The sequence below is a fragment of the Ranitomeya imitator genome, chromosome 7, assembly GCF_032444005.1.
Source record: "Ranitomeya imitator isolate aRanImi1 chromosome 7, aRanImi1.pri, whole genome shotgun sequence".
Taxonomy (NCBI): domain Eukaryota; kingdom Metazoa; phylum Chordata; class Amphibia; order Anura; family Dendrobatidae; genus Ranitomeya; species Ranitomeya imitator.
Window position 1 is genome coordinate 16,468,088 of NC_091288.1, and position 21,417 is coordinate 16,489,504.

Consider the following 21,417-nt stretch of genomic DNA (forward strand, 5'->3'; position numbering starts at 1 on the left):
TCAATACCCCCATTAGTAATTCAGTCCATGCCTTGGAGAATTAAAATAAATATCTCCCATATACATCAAAAAGCTTTTTTTATATTTTACCTAATGTATTGTATTATTTTCTAGCTTCCTTTATGTTATATAAGAGAAATGATTTCTTCTAATGTTACTACAATTTACATTTAGTTTTGCCATGCAATACCCCATTACACCATTGCAACAGACATTTTTCTTCATAGACATCAATACAAATACCGTTCTCCATATTAAATTATTTGGGAGCTGGCATTGACCGAACTCTAATCTTTTACAATAGCATCAAACTGAACGCATTCCCAACTGCAAAATGCTCCTTTTCAGCTTTGTTACATAGTGTTTCATGTTTCTGCAGGAAGAAGACACTTTCTTCTTATTTGTGGGGCTCAATGTGAAGACTCTGGAGAAATTCTGTTTCAAGCCAGAAGAGTAGAGTCAAGAGCAAACCTCAAAGTCAAAGGTAAGAGACAAAATCTTCTCCCTAATCTGGGTGGGCTTGTTAAGAGATTAATGTTTGCAAATCAAAATGTTCAGCGATAATTACAAAAGTAGCTCAAAATATAATATATAGAAAAGAGTAAAGAGATTTACAAGAATGTAGCTAACTTCTATACTACTAACTGTAATACTACTGCCTATGTACAAGAATATAACTACTATAATACTGCCCCCTATGTACAAGAATATAACTACTATAATACTGCCCCCTATGTACAAGAATATAACTACTATAATACTGCCCCTATGTACAAGAATATATCTACTATAATAGTGCTCCTATATACAAGAATATAACTACTATAATACTGCCCCTATGTACAAGAATATAACTACTATAATACTGCCCCCTATGTACAAGAATATAACTACTATAATACTGCCCCTATGTACAAGAATATAACTACTATAATACTGCCCCTATGTACAAGAATATAACTATTATAATACTGCTCCCTATGTACAAGAATATAACTACTATAATACTGCCCCTATGTACAATAATATGACTACTATAATACTGCTCCTATATACAAGAATATAACTACTATAATACTGCCCCTATGTACAAGAATATAACTACTATAATACTGCCCCTATGTACAAGAATATAACTACTATAATACTGCCCCTATGTACAAGAATATAACTACTATAATACTGCCCCTATGTACAAGAATATAACTATTATAATACTGCTCCCTATGTACAAGAATATAACTACTATAATACTGCCCCTATGTACAAGAATATAACTACTATAATACTGCCCCTATGTACAAGAATATAACTACTATAATACTGCCCCTATGTACAAGAATATAACTACTATAATACTGCCCCTATGTACAAGAATATAACTATTATAATACTGCTCCCTATGTACAAGAATATAACTACTATAATACTGCTCCTATATACAAGAATATAACTACTATAATACTGCCCCTATGTACAAGAATATAACTACTATAATACTGCCCCTATGTACAAGAATATAACTACTATAATACTGCCCCTATGTACAAGAATATAACTACTATAATACTGCCCCTATGTACAAGAATATAACTATTATAATACTGCTCCCTATGTACAAGAATATAACTACTATAATACTGCCCCTATGTACAATAATATGACTACTATAATACTGCTCCTATATACAAGAATATAACTACTATAATACTGCTCCCTATGTACAAGAATATAACTACTATAATACTGCTCCCTATATACAAGAATATAACTACTATAATACTGCTCCTATATACAAGAATATAACTACTATAATACTGCCCCTATGTACAATAATATGACTACTATAATACTGCTCCTATGTACAAGAATATAACTACTATAATACTGCCCCTATGTACAAGAATATAACTACTATAATACTGCTCCTTATGTACAAGAATATAACTACTATAATACTGCTCCTATGTACAAGAATATAACTACTATAATACTGCTCCTATATACAAGAATATAACTACTATAATACTGCTCCTATGTACAAGAATATAACTACTATAATACTGCTCCTATGTACAAGAATATAACTACTATAATACTGCTCCTATATACAAGAATATAACTACTATAATACTGCTCCTATGTACAAGAATATAACTACTATAATACTGCCCCTATATACAAGAATATAACTACTATAATACTGCTCCTATGTACAAAAATATAACTACTATAATACTGCTCCTATGTACAGGAATACAACTACTACTAGATGGTGGCCCGATTCTAACGCATCGGGTATTCTAGAATATATTGTAAGAAGGAACATAAACCAGCTCACCCGTAATTCAACAACGAAACCTCGGGAGCACGGACCCGCTGTGTCCAGGCGTACAAAATCCAAAAAAAGAAAGAAATGTCCAGCTTCACCGAGTCCGTAAAAAAGCGTTTTCTTTATTCACAAACTTTAAACATGGAGGATACAGACTTCAGCACAACCATATGGGTAAGAATCTCAATGCGTTTCTGGAGACTAGGCTCCCTTAATCATGACCCATGATTAAGGGAGCCTAGTCTCCAGAAACGCGTTGAGATTCTTACCCATATTCTAGAATATGCATGTCCACGTAGTATATTGCCCAGCCACGTAGTATACAGCACAGGGCCACGTAGTATATTGCCCAGCCATGCATGTCACAGGTTAAAAAATAAAAAATTAACATACTCGCCTTCGAATCCGAGGGCCCCTTGTAGCGCACGGCTGCCGCCATTTTCCGTTCCCAGGATGCATTGCGAAATTACCCACATGACTTAGCGGTCTCGCGAGGCCGCTAAGTCTTCTGGGTAATTTTGCAATGCATCGCCGGGAACGGAAGATGGCGGCCGGCTCTGCGGACAACGGAGGGTGAGTATAGCAGGTTTTTTGTTTTTTTATTATTTTTAACATTAGATTTTTTACTATTGATGCCGCATAGGCAGCATCAAAAGTAAAAGTTGGGGACACACAGGGTTAATAGCGGAGATAACGGAGTGCGTTACCCGTGGCATAATGTGGTCCGTTACCGCCGGCATTAACCCTGTGTTAGCGGTGGCTGGAGGGGAGTATATAACTACTATAATACTGCTCCGTATGTACAAGAATATAACTACTATAATACTACCCCTATGTACAAGGATATAACTACTATAATACTGCTCCTATGTACAAGAATATAACTACTATAATACTGCTCCTATGTACAAGAATATAACTACTATAATACTGCTCCTATGTACAAGAATATAACTACTATAATACTGCCAATATGTACAAGAATATAACTACTATAATACTGCTCCTATGTACAAGAATATAACTACTATAATGCTGCTCTTATGTACAAGAATATAACTACTATAATACTGCCCCCTATTACAGGAATATTACTACTATAATACTACCCCTATGTACAAGGATATAACTACTATAATACTGCCTCTATGTACAAGAATATAACTACTATAATACTGCTCCTATGTACAATAATATAACTACTATAATACTGCTTTTATGTACAAGAATATAACTACTATAATACTGCCCCCTATTACAGGAATATTACTACTATAATACTGCCCCCTATATACAAGAATATAACTACTATAATACTGCTCCTATGTACAAGAATATAACTACTATAATACTGCCCCTATGTACAAGAATATAACTACTATAATACTGCCCCTATGTACAAGAATATAACTACTATAATACTGCCCCTATGTACAATAATATAACTACTATAATACTGCTTTTATGTACAAGAATATAACTACTATAATACTGCCCCCTATTACAGGAATATTACTACTATAATACTGCCCTCTATGTACAGGAATATTACTACTATAATACTGCCCCCTATGTACAAGAATATAACTACTATAATACTGCTCCTATGTACAAGAATATAACTACTATAATACTGCCCCTATGTACAAGAATATAACTACTATAATACTGCCCCTATGTACAAGAATATAACTACTATAATACTGCCCCTATGTACAAGAATATAACTACTATAATACTGCCCCTATGTACAAGAATATAACTACTATAATACTGCCCCTATGTACAAGAATATAACTACTATAATACTGCCCCTATGTACAAGAATATAACTGCTATAATACTGCTCCTATGTACAAGAATATAACTACTATTATACTGCCCCTTATTACAGGAATATTACTACTATAATACTGCCCCCTATATACAAGAATATAACTACTATAATACTGCCCCTATTTACAAGAATATAACTACTATAATACTGCTCCTATGTACAAGAATATAACTACTATAATACTGCCCTCTATGTGCAGGAATATAACTACTATAATACTGCCTTCATCTAATCTTCCTTTAGAGCTACCTGTCCGCATTGTAAAATCACTGAGAGACAAGACGGCTCTACAAGGTCATCGTGTCATATTTGAATGCAAGGTCAGTCCAGCACGAGCTTCGGTAAGTTGGTTGAAAGGAAGCCAAGTGATTCCTTCCTGTAACAAGTACCAGATCACCAGTGAGGACGCCTATCGAACACTATTCATCAATGACGTTGGCCCGGAAGATGAGGACCTCTATACTATGAAGACCACAGGAGGCCAGACCTCAGGCCGTTTGCTAGTGGAGGGTGAGCACCAATCAACGTTTCTACTAATTGAAGAGGCAAGAAAGTGATTTGTGACATAACATACCTATGAATAAACATCTTATTTTATAGTAGAAAGTAAAAAAAATACTGTATATGTTTATGTTTTACATGACAGCAGAGGATAAGAAGTCCTATCCTGGGAAAATACTAGTTGGAGAGTTGCAATATTACATTGTCTCTAAATCTTTAAATCGATTGGTTTCAGGTTTAACCATTCAACTATATAAAAACCTGAGAGATGTCAGAGTGACGGCCCCCGATGACGCTTGTTTCGAGTGTGAGGTCTCCATTCCTCCATCCAGACCTCCACAGTGGAGCCTAAATGGGGCCATGTTGCACAACGGAGGTGACATCGCTATCGAGGTCAGAGGGAACCGGCACAAGCTCACCCTGCGGAATACATATCCTGCAATGTCAGGAACCGTCAGATTCGCAGCTGGGAAAACACGTTCCGAAGCACAGCTCATCGTGCAAGGTAACAGAAGTTTCCATACACAGCACCACACAATCAGATCTGACAATATCTGTGTATATATCCTGACTGCCAGTCCTAGAGTCCAGACATATTGCCTATGCCTTGTAATTTCCAGCCTTTGTGCACAGTGTACAATTAGCCAACCATTGCGAAACCCCATATTTAAGTTCTGGTAAAAGTCTGTGTAGCGATGATGCCAGAGAATAGTTATGGGCAAATCAACAATGAAGCCACTGGACGAGGTCTTCAAATTGAGGAACATTTAATTGGCGACGAAATTAGCGCTCATGCATAGTTTAGTCTTTTCTGTGGTAACATACGGATGCGAAACCTGGACGATAAAGAAACAAGACAGAAGAACAATCGACAACCTTCGAAATGTGGTGTTGGAGAAGGATATTGTCATTACCATGGACGGCAAGAAGAACAAACCAATCAATTTTGGAACAAATCAGGCCAGACAGGTCACTCAGAGGAAGGATCACCAAGCTACTGTCTACTGTGGACACATCATACGAAGAGAGCGATCACTGGAGAAGGACATCATGGTCGGAAGAATAGAAGTAACAAGGCGAAGAGGAAGAGCAGAGACCCGATGGCTTGATACTAACAAGATAAGACAGAGAAGACCCTGGTGGACCTGTCTAGACTTGCCCATGATTGATCTTCCTACCAAGCGTTCTACCATTAAGTCGCCATGGCTTGAGAATGAACCGAAGGCCATTAAATATATAAATAAAAGTCTGTGGCTCGAAGAGAGAAATCGCAATAAGAGTTCTTGGTCTAAAAATCATTCTTAGATCCACCCTCCATCTGGGCAGAACACAAATAGCGAGTGATTGGATCCAAATGTGGTGTCTTCTGTTGAAACTTTGTGGTCCACGATTGTATCATATCCTGGGCCCACTGGAGGATTCTCTGGTATTCTGGTGGCCTGGCATAGTCCACCATATTGAATTTTTGGGTGCATTAGAGAGCTAGAGAAGAAAGATCATCACTGGGTCCACCAATACCCCTAAAGGTCTCCTAACCCATTCATCAATGTTTCTGTTCCTCCTGGTAGTGTAAGAACAGAAGCCCAAATAACTATGACCGTAGCCACTGGCCGATTACAGAACACCGACTCATATCTTTGCTAGCACTCGGTGGCTTCTGTGGAAGTGATTTCAGTATGCAGAGACATGTTGCTTTCATGACTTGCGCCTACCTGGACCATTTTCTCATTGATTTCCTGGGGCTTCTCATAATCCTCTCCTGGACATCTGCAGCAGTGGCAGGTGTCTGAATACATAGTATATTTTTCTTTCCATCGACAGTCATGTGTTTCTGCGAATGATCTTGTGTGTACGTCAGGCTCCACTATCACAATACGCCCTAGTGGACATACGCTCGTTTTTGTGGCCAAACAAGTTATAACACATTTTCTTTGCTTTTGTCTTTCAGCAGAACAATAGAAACATGTGTCTGTCTGCTGGATCCAGCATCATCTCTTCCATAAGTGTTAGCACTATTTTCGAGCCCGGGTTCCTCTCCTCCCAGCCCCAGATTAGGTAGAGCAGAGCTCATACCAATGCCAAGTGTCAAGGCTCGGTTGAAGCCAAGCTTTTCTTAGGAATGAGTTTTAAACCCTTGTATTCTCAGCGCTCGTTAATTTATTTCTACCCCTCACCTTAAACCTTCCCTCCACAACTGGAAGGTGGTGAGACAAGTGGATGGATGTATACAGACCAGGAGAGTGACTGGTGGATGGAGACAAGGGACAATATGGACAAGATGGAGCTATGGGAGTGATACAAGAAGACACCGGAGTATTGGAAAATGGATGATAAAATGGAAATGTAGTCACACAATGCTTTAAATTTAGGTGTGTTTTATCCAAATGGATTCATAGAATCTCCCACAAATTATTGGGACTGCAATATCTAGCAAATTTTGTGATACAGCCAAACCTGACCACTTCTTGGAGATCAATGGTGTCCAGCTGTGGCTGTCGTGGCATGCTTGGAGAGTTGGCATCTGGAGAACCTATGTTGTAAGTGTATCTAGGAAGAGCTAAGTTGCAGCCATTTTTAATAACTATGGAGGAAAATCTTGGTCACAAGGTCATAGACACCAAAATACCCAAAGTCTACTAGTCACATCTATGGTTTGTAGGTAAAGGGTCCACTGCATGATTTAATAGTCACATTCCACTGTGGAATACCTTCGGATCAGTAGGGTGATGATGACTGACAAATAGGTTTGGGGTCACAGATCTCAAGAATATTTAGGTTTTGGGACAAAAACACCTTTGAAAAAAATCATCTTAATTACCTGCAGATATACGATACAACCTTTTGGATATAATTTGATGTTGACCCCGAATTTCACTCTTAATAGGAACCTGTGACCTACCATAAACATGTAACTTTTTACATGTAGTGTGACTGCAGCTGTTCTCCCGAGTCCGGCGATGTTTTTCTTTTATTCCTGCACTTTTCCGTTCCTGAGATATGGCCTCCTCGTCCCTCTTCTCTTTTTAGTCAACTGGGCATGGTCCTCAAAAAAGATGACCACGAAGTAGAGCTGAGGATCACACCCACTTGGCTAACAACACTAGGTTTATATACACGGAAGAAAGGACCATATCTCAGGAACGGAAAGGCGCAGGAACAAAAGAAGAACAACATCGGATTCAAGAGAACAGAAGCATTTACATCAGGCTACATTTCCTATTTATGTCAAGTGACGGGTCCACTTTAAAGGGAAAATCCAGTGGAAATATCTTCAGATTGGAACAGAAAATGGTAATTTTTTAAATTGACAAGTCCTCAGGAATATTCAGAAGACTCCCAAAGACTTCTCAGACTCCAGGAAGAATCGTCACGTCTCCTTGATCCCACCAAAACTGTCCGTAAACTCCTGGAATCCAGAGACCTTGGAAGGTTTCTGTGGCTTAGTGTCTTGGGGTCGCGGGTACAGAGATAGGAATGGTTGTGACATTGAAAAAGGGGGAAGGTTAAGTATGGACATTTTGGGCTCTGTGCACCCCTAATTTCCCTGACGATCAAAAGTTGTGAGGTATATGGTAAAATCTGTGATCTGAGACCACCATGGATAGGTAAGGTTCTGTAAAGCTCTCCAGCCCCTTTGGTACGGTTTAGATTGGCTTTGCTTAGAATGCTGTCTTACATTTCCATTAATAGAAGTCTCCGTGTCGTGCCAAAGGGGTTTCAGTGTTCGGTACAACCCTAGATTGCAGACTCCTCACATGTATCTGACCTCTCAGAAAAAAACATTTTCACTGGACTGCCCATTAAAGCTTTCAAGAGAAGATATGGCAGATAGCGCTAGATTGTGAAGTGAGGGTAGTAACGTTTGTTTTACAAAAATTCCAAAATTTTGAAACCTAAAAAAGGAATATTGCACTCGCAGTCCGATGTAGGATCTAGGTAACGTGTATTTTGGGGGCTGATTGTTGTGAATTAATTTATTACCACGCTGCTGGGGATTTGCTTCTCCCAGAAGATGTGAGACTGTCTCTACATGTCCCTCCGCCTGTGTACTCTCCACTTTTGGCCTTTGCTAATAAACCTCTCCCTCTGACCCCTTGTCTTTTGTTTCTGAATACTCAGGTAGTTTGTAACAGAGGCAGAGCACGGATCTGCGATGTGTCAGGGAAAGGAGCCCTACATTGTCAGGTGTCCTACCTGCATTCACCACTAGGGGAGCTCTCTACATCGGTATTTACAGACCTACAGATCCCAGGGAGCTCCCCCTAGTGGTGGCTACAAGGAGCCAAAATTATATTATATATGAATTCAGAAAAAAATAAAGCTCCCCTTGTAGAGGTATAGGACCTATAATGGACTTCACTTTAATGAAGGTGATCTTAGTGAAACCCGCTGAATCTACATTACTCCTACAATCCCATCATACATTTCACGTTGCCCGCAGTCCTCAGCGTTCTTATAAAGTATATTAACGGTGTCATTGCATCAGACCTTCTGCTCTCAATCACTGAGCTGTTTGTATGAAATATGGCAGAAAGGTTTCTCCAGAAGGGTAAGGGTCGGGGAATTTGTTGTTGGCTTTTGGTCACATAACACGCCTTGCAGTTATATGGCCTTGATCCGTGCAATGACGCAGATTGTGTTATTATATCAAAAACAGCAGTGTCTAATCCAGTGTTTCCCAAACTCCAGTCCTCACGGCCCAACATCATGTTCTAAGGATTTCCTTAGTATTATTATTAAGACATCAGGAACTGCCACAAGTTCTCTCACCTGTGCAATACTAAAGAAATCCTGAAACATGATGTGTTGGGGGCCCTGAGGACTGGAGATGGGGAAACACTGGTCTAATCATCATTTCTACCACATTGTGGCCTATAGTCTAGAAGTGTGAGAAGTCATATCTTGTTCCTAAATTCTTGTCTGATTAAAATCTAACATTGCCAGTCATATTACTTCTCAACCCTCAGAGTTACATTTGTGTCACCCAGAGCTGCACTCACTATTCTGCTGGTGCAGTCACTGTGTACATACATTAAATTACTGATCCTGAGTTACATCCTGTATTATACCCCAGAGCTGCACTCACTATTCTGCTGGTGCAGTCACTGTGTACATACATTACATTACTGATCCTGAGTTACATCCTGTATTATACTCCAGAGCTGCACTCACTATTCTGCTGGTGCAGTCACTGTGTACATACATTACATTACTGATCCTGAGTTACATCCTGTATTATACCCCAGAGCTGCACTCACTATTCTGCTGGTGCAGTCACTGTGTACATACATTACATTACTGATCCTGAGTTACATCCTGTATTATACTCCAGAGCTGCACTCACTATTCTGCTGGTGCAGTCACTGTGTACATACATTGCATTACTGATCCTGAGTTACATCCTGTATTATACCCCAGAGCTGCACTCACTATTCTGCTGGTGCAGTCACTGTGTACATACATTACATTACTGATCCTGAGTTACATCCTGTATTATACTCCAGAGCTGCACTCACTATTCTGCTGGTGCAGTCACTGTGTACATACATTACATTACTGATCCTGAGTTACATCCTGTATTATACTCCAGAGCTGCACTCACTATTCTGCTGGTGCAGTCACTGTGTACATACATTACATTACTGATCCTGAGTTACATCCTGTATTATACTCCAGAGCTGCACTCACTATTCTGCTGGTGCAGTCACTGTGTACATACATTACATTACTGATCCTGAGTTACATCCTGTATTATACTCCAGAGCTGCACTCACTATTCTGCTGGTGCAGTCACTGTGTACACACATTACATTACTGATCCTGAGTTACATCCTGTATTATACTCCAGAGCTGCACTCACTATTCTGCTGGTGCAGTCACTCTGTACATACATTACATTACTGATCCTGAGTTACATCCTGTATTATACTCCAGAGCTGCACTCACTATTCTGCTGGTGCAGTCACTGTGTACATACAGTACATTACATTACTGATCCTGAGTTACATCCTGTATTATACTCCAGAGCTGCACTCACTATTCTGCTGGTGCAGTCACTGTGTACATACATTACATTACTGATCCTGAGTTACATCCTGTATTATACTCCAGAGCTGCACTCACTATTCTGCTGGTGCAGTCACTGTGTACATACATTACATTACTGATCCTGAGTTACATCCTGTATTATACTCTGGAGCTGCACTCACTATTCTGCTGGTGCAGTCACTGTGTACATACATTACTGATCCTGAGTTACATCCTGTATTATACTCCAGAGCTGCACTCACTCTTCTGCTGGTGCAGTCACTGTGTGCATACATTACATTACTGATCCTGAGTTACATCCTGTATTATACTCCAGAGCTGCACTCACTATTCTGCTGGTGCAGTCACTGTGTACATACATTACATTACTGATCCTGAGTTACATCCTGCATTATACCCCAGAGCTGCCCTCACTATTCTGCTGGTGCAGTCACTGTGTACATACATCACATTATTTATCCTGTACTGACAAAAAAAAATGGCTAATAAATTGTTAACTAAGAATTCATTAAAAAAAAATGCAGTTTTCCGGAGGAAGAATTCATAGATAATAATAAGCAGCACAAACCCACATGAAAGTTTGTCTCATCCTCACTAACAAGGTCATGGTTTACCAGCATCTTATCTGGTCTGAAGCCACAAACAGATGGCTAAAACCTCACTGAAGTATCGGTTACCTACCAGGGCGTACGTGCCGTAGAGGGATCCCAGGAGACGGGACTACTAAACCCTAATCTGAGGTTCGTCCCTTTCGCTCTATATCCGTATAAATGTATATGGTGAAATTCTGCAGAAAACTCTCTTCGAGGCTCATGCCCCTCACTATAAAACTGACTTAAAACAACCTAGAATTTTCAAAATTAAACCAGCAATCTAGAACCAGGAGGCGTAGGTCCAAGTGGAGGAAGAGGTGAACACGGCGGTATAGGTGGAAGAGGCAGGGAGGTGTAATCCAACACTCTCTTGTTTTTTTGTATTTTTTTTTATATATTTTTGTCATTTTTTTTTATTTTTTTTTTATGGAACTAACTTAAAACAACCTAGAATTTACAAAACTAAAACTAGCGATCTAGAACCAGGAGGAGTTGGTTCAAGTGGAGGAAGAGGTGAACGTGGCAGTATGGCTGGAAGAGGCAAGGGAGGAGTATTCCAACATTCTAATTTTTTTGTTATTTTCATATTTTTATATAGTTTTATATATTTTTTCATGATTTTTATATATTTTTTTAATTAACTGACTTAAAACAACCTAGATTTAACAAAAGAAAAATTAGCTATCTAGAAGAGGTGGACATGGTGTTATGGGTGGAATAGGCAAGGGCGGAGTAATCCAATATTTTTTTTTTGTTATTTGTGTTTTTGTTTTTTTTTTATGGAACTGACTTAAAACAATCTAGATTTAACCAAATTAAAACTAGGTATCTAAAGCCAAGAAGCGCGGGTAAAAGTGGAGGAAGAGGTGGACGTGGAGGTATATATGGAAGTGGCAATGGAGGAGTAATCCAGCACGGTTTGTTTATTTTTTGTGGGGTTTTTTTAGGGAACTGACTTAAAAAAAATGTAAACTAAACCCAAAATAAACTAACAAGCTACAACCTGGGGGCGGAGGTCCAACTGGAGGAGGAGGTGGACGTGACGGTGTAGGTGGAAGAGGAGGACGTAGTCAACACAGGTTTTTTTTTGAGGAGGAAACACCCAAATCAAACAAATGGCATGAAGTGGGTCCAGGACACACGTGTTTGTGTTCGCTGTGGGCCAGAACTGAGTTTTGGTTGCTCAGTCCTTGTCCCTGTCCTGTCCTGAGACCCCCATCTTTACCCCAGTAGGGTGCACAGCCCGAGCGGAGGGTCCAAATCCCTTCAACATTAGGGTAATGTAGCAACCGGCTACAAAAGGTACAACTCCTTTAGGTTTGTTCTTGTGCATAAGGCTACTTTCACACTTCCGTTTTTTTTAAATCCGTCACAATGCGTCGGCGCGACGTATCGACGGATGCGTCAAAAATAGCGAAAGCGGATGCAACGCATCCAGTATTTCGACGGATCCGCTAGACGGTTCCGTCGAAAAACTGGATCCGTTGCATCCGTTTTTACCATCCGTTTCATCCTTTTTTTTGATGGATCGGTTTTCCATGCCTAAAAATGGGAGTCTCCCAAATGTGATTGGCTACTGGAAAATAGGGAAACCAATATATTGACTGGCTGGCTGGCTGTCTTCAAGCTGGCAGGAGCCTTGCTGGCACATTTGGGGGTGACGCCCCAGGCCAAGTTTATGTAGATTTGGAGCCTGTCTGGCCAATTGGCTACAAATTCCTGATTCTGAGCATGCTCAGTGTAAAAAAAACAGATTCCAGCACTGGATTCCGTCATACGACGTGTCACGACGGATCCTGCGTCCATAGGCTTCCATTCTAGTCAACGACGTATGCCGCAGGATCCGTCGTGACACGTTTTTCCGATGCAGACAAAAAACGTTACATTGAACGTTTTTTCCAGACGACGGTCCGCCAAAACACGATGGATCCGTCGCACGACGGATGCGACGTGTGGCCATCCGTCGCGATCCGTCGCTAATACAAGTCTATGGGGAAAAAAACGGATCCTGCGGGCACATTTGCAGGATCCGTTGGAGGTATTACTTTCTAAATTAAAGGGGATACAATATAAATGCTGGATAGGCGGACGTTCCACCACTGGGGCGTTAATCAATTAGGAAGAAGATCCAAAGACTATTGAAGGGTCTGGAGAATGCAGCGTCCAGGAGCAATCAGATCACTGATCCTGAGTGCTGTGAATACGCCAAAAATACCCAAGGTGGTAATTTTCCTATAATTACACTGTACTGTAGAGGGCGCTCTGCTCAGCAGAACTACACATTTCCTCTCTTTTCATTGGTTGTAGCTGATTGTCCCTGTTATAATCCATATGCATAAAATAATAAAACATTTACCGCTGTTACTGGGCTCAAGGTCTGTTTGGGAGGAAGGGGATGGTTCCCATGTGAAACGGCCGGTTGGGGTGGTCCGATTGCATTATCTCTGGGGCAAACAATACATTCCAGGCGTCTGTTACGGATAGTTTTCTCTGTGCCCAGTACTTTCTCTCTGCCAACTTTGATAACATGCAAAAACTGTGCAGAAGGACAGAGCATTCTGAGACATCCGCAGGGAGCAGACACTTCTGGAGACAGTCAGCTTCAGTCCATGTATCACAGTCCAAGGAGGTCAAGAGAGAAGACGTACCCAGTGCCAGGGCAGAACCGAGACACGTGAGACGAAACGGCGGGGACAGTCCCAGTGATCGCTCCTACAAGAGACGTTCAGAGACCACATTACTCCCTAATAGCTGGTTCACTCTTCACTCGTCAATGGCTCTCGTGTCTGTCCTCTACTTTGCCATGATGGTCACCGAGATAAGCCAAGGCTGTGAGATGCCTGAGGCCGACCGCCAGGTTATCCTGGGCAAGGTGAAAACGAGGATTGTGGAGGCGCTGGGGTCTCCTCCGCCAACTACGGCCTCATCTATTGCTCCATCTCCAAACCCAAATGGACCCATCAAGTTGGAGGAGAGGATTCTACGCAAGAGGCACAGCCACACGAGAAGGCTTGGACTGGAGGACATGTCTCAGGTCATTCTCTTCCCGTCATCAGGTGAGAACATTTTAGATATTGGGACATTATTCAAAGGCCAGTGACCATCTGAATTAAAGAGGTTTTCTAGAATTAGGGAACCATGGCTGCTTTTTTTTCCAAAAACAGCGCCACACCCATCTACAGGTTGCATCTAGTATTGCATCTCAGCACCATCTTGGTAGAATTAAGCTGAGCTGCAGTAGCACACATAACCTGTAAACATGAGCGGTGTGGATTTCTAAAGAAATATTTAAAAGTTCAACCCCTTATTGAGGTGTATTGCAACCAGGGTGGCTGGCAAGGTGGTCACGAGCATTATTGTCCAGGAGCCCCACGCTCTTTGGTAAGGGTGGATGTGAAGCATGTTACCTCTCCTATGTCCTATATTGCTAATAAAAAGGTAATTCTTCATGGTCAAAGAGTGAAGTATAGAATTTCATGTCCATTACTCAATGGAAGGACAAACAGCTCCACATCTCTCAGCTTCCGTCAGAGTCAGATTTGGGGTCTCTGCTGAATCTTTAGATTCCAGATGAAGGGAAACATGAAGACATCGGTCTACACTGGGGACAGATTTCTTACAATATACTGCGATGGAGGTCCTAGTGGGGCACCATCAGGACTTCTGCTAGTAAATAAAATATTTTGCCGAACCGCAAGTAACAAAATTTGCAAATATGCCCAATAATGGACCCAGTATGACCTCTCAGGTGATGGAGCTGCAGGTTTAGATATTTCAGGTTATCTGGAGGTTTTGAGGGATATTTTAGAATTTGCAGCAAACTGGACTTGACAAAAGAGCAAATATTGCCCCAGTTCGGTGAAGCGTTGCATTGGGTGTAGTTCTCTCCAGCTGCCAGTTGGTGTCACATCATCTCTACCGTGTGCGCTGTTCACAGACTACAGCCGGGGTCACACTGGCGACTGCAATGGGAAAAACTCGCTCGAGTCTCACGCATCAATACCCGGCACTGCCATTGGCACTTGGGACCGGAGTGTGCGGCTGCATATATTTCTACCTGTCCTCCATATGTAGTGCGGGGTCTATCACTCACTACTTTCCCTCCATGTGTAGTGCAGGGTCTGTCACTCTCTACCTGTCCTCTATGTGTAGTGCGGGGTCTATCACTCACTACTTTCCCTCCATGTGTAGTGCGGGGTCTATCACTCACTACTTTCCCTCCATGTGTAGTGCAGGGTCTATCACTCTCTACCTGTCCTCCATGTGTAGTGCAGGATGTGTCACTCTCTACCTGTCCTCCATGTGTAGTGCGGGGTCTGTCACTCTCTACCTGTCTTCCACGTGTAGTGCGGGGTCTATCACTCCCTACCTATCCTCCATGTGTAGTGCAGGATCTGTCACTCTCTACCTGTCCTCCATGTGTAATGCGTGGTCTATCACTCCCTACCTATCCTCCATGTGTAGTGCAGGATCTGTCACTCTCTACCAGTCTTCCATGTGTAGTGCAGGATCTGTCACTCTCTACCAGTCTTCCATGGGTAGTGTGGGGTCTATCACTCCCTACCTATCCTCCATGTGTAGTGCAGGGTCTGTCACTCCCTACCTATCCTCCATGTGTAGTGCAGGATGTGTCACTCTCTACCTGTCCTCCATGTGTAGTGCGGGGTCTCTCACGCTCTACCTGTAATTACACCCAGAAGGCTGTTAAGGTCTCCATCTATGAACGACCCTTCCTCCACTACTATTAGTAGTATTATTATTTTCTTAGTCCTTCTATATTTCACAGGGTAATAGGATGAGGAAGGCTGAAAACTGGATGATTTGATATGGTTGTGTGTTAGGATCTTTAGTTTTTGTTTTTTTTTATATAATTTTATGACTGTTATGACATATGACCTTCTTGCAGATATTCTTTGTGAGACTCCATCTCTTGATGTTCCAATGGCAGAAGAAGGCAACAGTTTCACCTACATCTTCCGTCCGTCTCCGCACATCTTGAGTCGTCGCGTCTCCTCTGTGCAATTCTGGTTTTTCACCGGTGAGTCTCCGATAGCCAACTTCACCTGGTACGAGAACATGTCCACAGAAGATGCAAGTGTCCAGACAACAGAGCCACCTATTATGGTGACAGAAGTATCATCTCATGAGTCCACAACCCTCGGAGATGAAAAAGTGGGCGAAAAAGAGGATTCTGTCTCACCTGTCAATAGTATCACTAAGGAGGAGACACTCCATCATGTAGTGGACATACAGGTACTATCACAGCAGAAGCCGGTCACTGTGGCCACGTCCAAAGTAGAGAAGATAGATGACTGGACAGTCTTTCACCTGGCTCCTGCTTTCTTGAATTATGTCACAAGCAGCCTTTTTGTTCTGTTAGTCCATTGTCCCACATGTCCTTGTTCTGAGCAGCCTGAACATACACCATTCCTAATGTACAGCACCCATCCTAGCCAGCGTGGTCGGAGGTCAGGAGTTCCATGGTCCCCATCTGCTCTGGAGCTTCTGCAGAGGCCTCCAGCACCTGGAGCAGACAGTACTCAATGTCATCGTGGATCACTCAACATATCCTTTGAAGAGTTGGGTTGGAACCAGTGGATTGTCCATCCTGGAAGCTTCCAGTTTCACTACTGCCATGGGACTTGTTCCCCAAACCATGGTCTAAGTACAGCTCTACACTGGGGGAACTGTTGTGCAGCACTACCCAGCACCATGAAGCCTTTGAGAGTCACCACCACCACAGATGGTGGATTCTCCTTCCGATATGAAACGGTGCCAAACTTGCTGACCCAAGACTGCGCCTGTAGCTGAACCCAAATGTCCAAAGTATAGAATTTCCAGTCGTTATATAAGATTAGGCAACTATGTTCTTCCTCTATGCTGTAGTATGGTTAGGTCAGATGTAGGTAGAAAAGAGGGCGACTCATAGCAAAGATCAAAATGTTATGGTGTTGAGGTTTAACATTCAGGACAGAAAAGCCTTGAGTTTGTTAATCCCGCCATGGCCATTAGGCCGGCGTCACACTAGCGTATTGCATCCGATGCGGGAACATCGGATGCGATATGCTAATGACACTCGGCTCCTGCTCGCAGTCATGCGTCTGTGCTCCGATTCTCTCGCACAGGGAGGATCGGAGCACAACTGCGGAGGAGGCGGAGAAATGAATTTCTCCATCTCCTCCATTGCTGGGGTCCGCTTATAGCGCACATCACTCGGATGATATCCGAGTGGTGTGCGCTGTCTCACTCGCACCCATAGGCTTATATGGGTGCGAGTGAGCCGCGAGTTTTCCTCGGTCCGAGACAATCGCAGCATGCTGCGATTGTCTCGGACCGAGAAAAACGGCCGACAAAAAGTCGGCTGCTGGGAGCGGCCCCATAGCTTAACATTGGTCCGAGTGCAATGCGATTTTTTATCGCATTGCACTCGGCCGTTTTAAAAGCCAGTGTGACGCCGGCCTTAAGCCCAATCCCTACCCAATTCCCCACTTGGGGCCAACCAGGGCTAAAGCAGCAAAAACTGCCCCATGGTCTGTCTGTATGTTCTTGGTTACATGATGAATCACTGACTATATCTGCTAATAAAAATCACAACTTTGTAGGTAACTAACTTAAAGAGATACATTTTCTACAACTATGTTCACATGGACTTCTTGAGTCTTCGAAAAACGATGAGTTTTTCAAGCTGAAACCATTCTAAGAAACGCTTCTTAATCCCTTGACGCGGCTTTGAAAAGGCATTGAAGAGTTGAGGAAAAGTGTTTTTTTTTCCCTGAAATTTTCTTTGCAGCCATTTGATTGGACAGTGCCTATTATGTAGAGGTTTCCTTCAGGATTGGTGTCAAAGAAAAACAAGCACTTTCTTTTTTTAAGTCCTCTTTTTCTCAGAAGAGGCAATTTGCATATTTTTTTTTTTTACCAGACGTTTTCAAAACCCATACATTAAAAAATTAAAGCTCAAAAACAGCAAAAGTGGATCTCAAATACATACGAATAGAAAAACTTTTCCAAGTGGTTTTGAGCAGGATTTTTTTTTTATAGAAACCTAAAAAAAACTCCATGAACTTATGGCCAAAGGTTGCTGCAATGAAACCGTTAACTAAAACTGCAGAAAGTTTAAGCACAAAAGTGGGACTTCATCACCAGGGGAAATGTTAAAGTCTGTTTTGCTTGTAAGTTCATTAGTTATTTGTGCCAAATTCTTCAAAGTGTTGCACAGTTTTTGAGAAATTTGACACATTTCTATCTAGTGAGGCTTCAACCCTTGTATACCTCCCTCTAATGAAGAACAAATTGAATCTTTTTTCAAGCTTTTGCAATTCCTAAATCTAACCATGACTGCTTTCTTAACAACTTTCTGAAAGTTGCAAGTGCAGAGTAAAATAGCAACAAGTTGCAAATTTTTGTGTAAATATATATGCAAAATTCATTGCGGCTTTTTGGAAACAAAAGAAAAAAAAATCTGTTGCTAATAACTTTATACATTTTCTCTGCAATGTCAGAGGTTGTGACTTCTTCATAAATGGGTACAATTGAAAAATACTGATCAAAACAAACAATGTTGCGAATTACCTGAGGGTATGTTCACACTGCGACTTTCTACAGTGGTCAAAAACATCAGTTTTTTCATTCAGAAGACGCCTAATTAATCGTTTTATACTTTTTTTTTTTTTTTTTAAGCCCGAGCCTTTTATTAGTGTTTTTGGTCCTTTCACAAAGCGTTTTGTTGGTTTTTTTCACCAGTCTATTTGGTTAAGGAGTTTTCAGAGTTTTTTGTGCTTTTTATTGGGGCTCTTCTGACTTTTAAAAAAAAATAAAAAAATCCATTAAGCAATGAGTTAAATACTCACGTCATTTAAGAAAAAAAATGCTCAAGCCTTCCCATTGACTTTCATTGTACAGTATGGAGCGTTTCCTTAGCGGAAAACGTTTGGAGAATGGATATGTCATTTCTTTTGTTTTGCGTCTTTCTAAGTCTGCAGCTTTTAAAAGTCTGAAAATATGAACCGCGAGTCATTTTTTTTTTCTCCATGGAAACAAATAGGATGATTTTTTTGGAGCATTTTTTAAGTGCTTTTTTCTGGGAGCAAAGCTGGTCAAAATACGCTGGAAAAAGATGCAGTGTGAACATGTCCTCAAGGAGGAAAATTTTATTTAGTATACTGCTTCTTGCCCATCAGAGGTGGCCACTTTCCTAGGTAATATTTGCTAAATCTGGACAGAGCCCCTCCAGTGGTGCAGAGATAAAGCTGTAGTGTAGAGCAACCATGCCGCCGGAGACAACTACCAATCTTCAGGGGTACATCGCCCCCGGAAAATGGAAGCCGCGAGTCAAGAGAGCAGTGCGCTCCTGAAGACAGAACATGGCACAAACCCATCAAAGTTCCTTTATCAGTGCCTCAGTTCCAATGTAATAACCCTGCAGGCGCCATCAGAAAGTTTGTGGATTGAAGGAAGGCGATCGACTGCACAGGTACCCAGAGATTCGTTGTTTCCTATACGCTTCAATCTGCAAAAAATTAGTATATATTTATGTCTTCACCTTTCTGGCTTTTTGCAAACATTTAGAATAAAGAGATTTGATCTAGAATATGACAACAAAAAAGAAAATTATTAAAAATAAATAAATCTGAAAAAAAAAATTATATATATATATATATATATATATATATATATATATATATATATATATATCCTGGCTGTACATATCTGATAAAAGTCTTAGCCCTTGGATCACATCAATGATAACATTGGATATTCTATGTGTCAAAATATTGTAAATAACATTTGATTGATAAAACTGATACAATATGTCTAGTGCAGATTCAGGCAAGATACAATGTATGTTTTATCTGCGGTGTTCCTTTACCGCCACTAGAGGGATCACTAGATATTGTGGTGTCTACGTGATATCATCATAGACACAAGACTATGGGTGCTCTGCACCCACCAAATGACCCCCAGGCAAAATAAATGAGGCTCTAAATGAGACTTCTTGCTTGTGGCCTTTATATCATAATTTTGAGGGTTGGTAAAAAAAAAAAAAAAAAGAGTAAAAAAATAATTTGCATCAGCTTGATTCTAACAACAACAACAAAAAAATACAATTAATACATTCATTAATACCATACTGTCATTCTGAACAAAGACGTCATGAAAAGAACATTCCGTGAAAGTCAATGACCAGACAAATGTCACAGCCGAGACACTAGGAATAGTGTAATCCCTCATAAGACTCAGACTGAATTACTGTGCATGAAATAGAACGATAGATCATAATCACAGCAGGAACCAGCTCCAACTCCAGAACGGCAAATCTACCTATTCACATCATACTAGAGACCACTTCATGTTCAGCTATTTCACAAAGCACCTATATGTTGGTAGAAAAGAAGTTTTGGAAGTGATTTTGTGTTTTATCACAGAAGCAGTATTATAGTAGTTATATTCTTGTACATAGGGGCAGTATTATAGTAGTTATATTCTTGTACATAGGGGCAGTATTATAGTAGTTATATTCTTGTACATAGGGGGCAGTATTATAGTAGTTATATTCTTGTACATAGAGGCAGTATTGTAGTTATATTCTTGTACATAGGGGCAGTATTATAGTAGTTATATTCTTGTACATAGGGGCAGTATTATAGTAGTTATATTCTTGTACATAGGGGCAGTATTATAGTAGTTATATTCTTGTACATAGGGGCAGTATTATAGTAGTTATATTCTTGTGCATAGGAGCAGTATTATAGTAGTTATATTCTTGTACATAGGAGCAGTATTATAGTAGTTATATTCTTGTACATAGGAGCAGTATTATAGTAGTTATATTCTTGTACATAGGGGGCAGTATTATAGTAGTTATATTCTTGTACATAGGGGCAGTATTATAGTAGTTATATTCTTGTACATAGGGGGCAGTAATATAGTAGTTATATTCTTGTACATAGGGGCAGTATTATAGTAGTTATATTCTTGTACATAGGAGCAGTATTATAGTAGTTATATTCTTGTACATAGGGGGCAGTATTATAGTATTTATATTCTTGTACATAGGAGAAGTATTATAGTAGTTATATTCTTCAACATAGGGGCAGTATTATAGT

At 40.6% G+C, this 21,417-nt stretch overlaps 2 protein-coding genes across 2 annotated transcripts in view; both read left to right on the top strand.

The window, feature by feature from the left end:
- The window catches only part of OBSL1 (obscurin like cytoskeletal adaptor 1), a 54,330-nt gene extending 45,570 nt beyond the window's left edge, over window positions 1–8,760 (top strand). Inside the window, exons 24-27 of the mRNA XM_069732826.1 lie at window positions 380–484; window positions 4,413–4,679; window positions 4,906–5,175; window positions 6,619–8,760. Coding sequence (XP_069588927.1) covers window positions 380–484; window positions 4,413–4,679; window positions 4,906–5,175; window positions 6,619–6,629 — 653 coding nt within the window. The 3' untranslated portion in view covers window positions 6,630–8,760. The remainder of the gene's footprint in view (window positions 1–379; window positions 485–4,412; window positions 4,680–4,905; window positions 5,176–6,618) is intronic.
- Window positions 8,761–13,949: 5,189 nt separating this feature from the next.
- INHA (inhibin subunit alpha) lies at window positions 13,950–17,923 on the top strand. Its single transcript, XM_069735313.1, has 2 exons — window positions 13,950–14,367; window positions 16,218–17,923. The coding sequence occupies exons 1-2, from the start codon at window positions 14,085–14,087 to the stop codon at window positions 17,120–17,122; spliced, it is 1,188 nt and encodes a 395-aa protein (XP_069591414.1). The 5' UTR covers window positions 13,950–14,084; the 3' UTR covers window positions 17,123–17,923.
- Window positions 17,924–21,417: the final 3,494 nt, after the last annotated feature.

Excerpts from the sequence above, each read along its gene's own strand:
- INHA (XM_069735313.1), top strand. The coding sequence starts at position 14,085 with ATGGCTCTCGTGTCTGTCCTCTACTTTGCCATGATGGTCACCGAGATA. Across the intron at positions 14,368-16,217 it reads CATTCTCTTCCCGTCATCAG|ATATTCTTTGTGAGACTCCA; the intron begins GTGAGAACATTT and ends ACCTTCTTGCAG.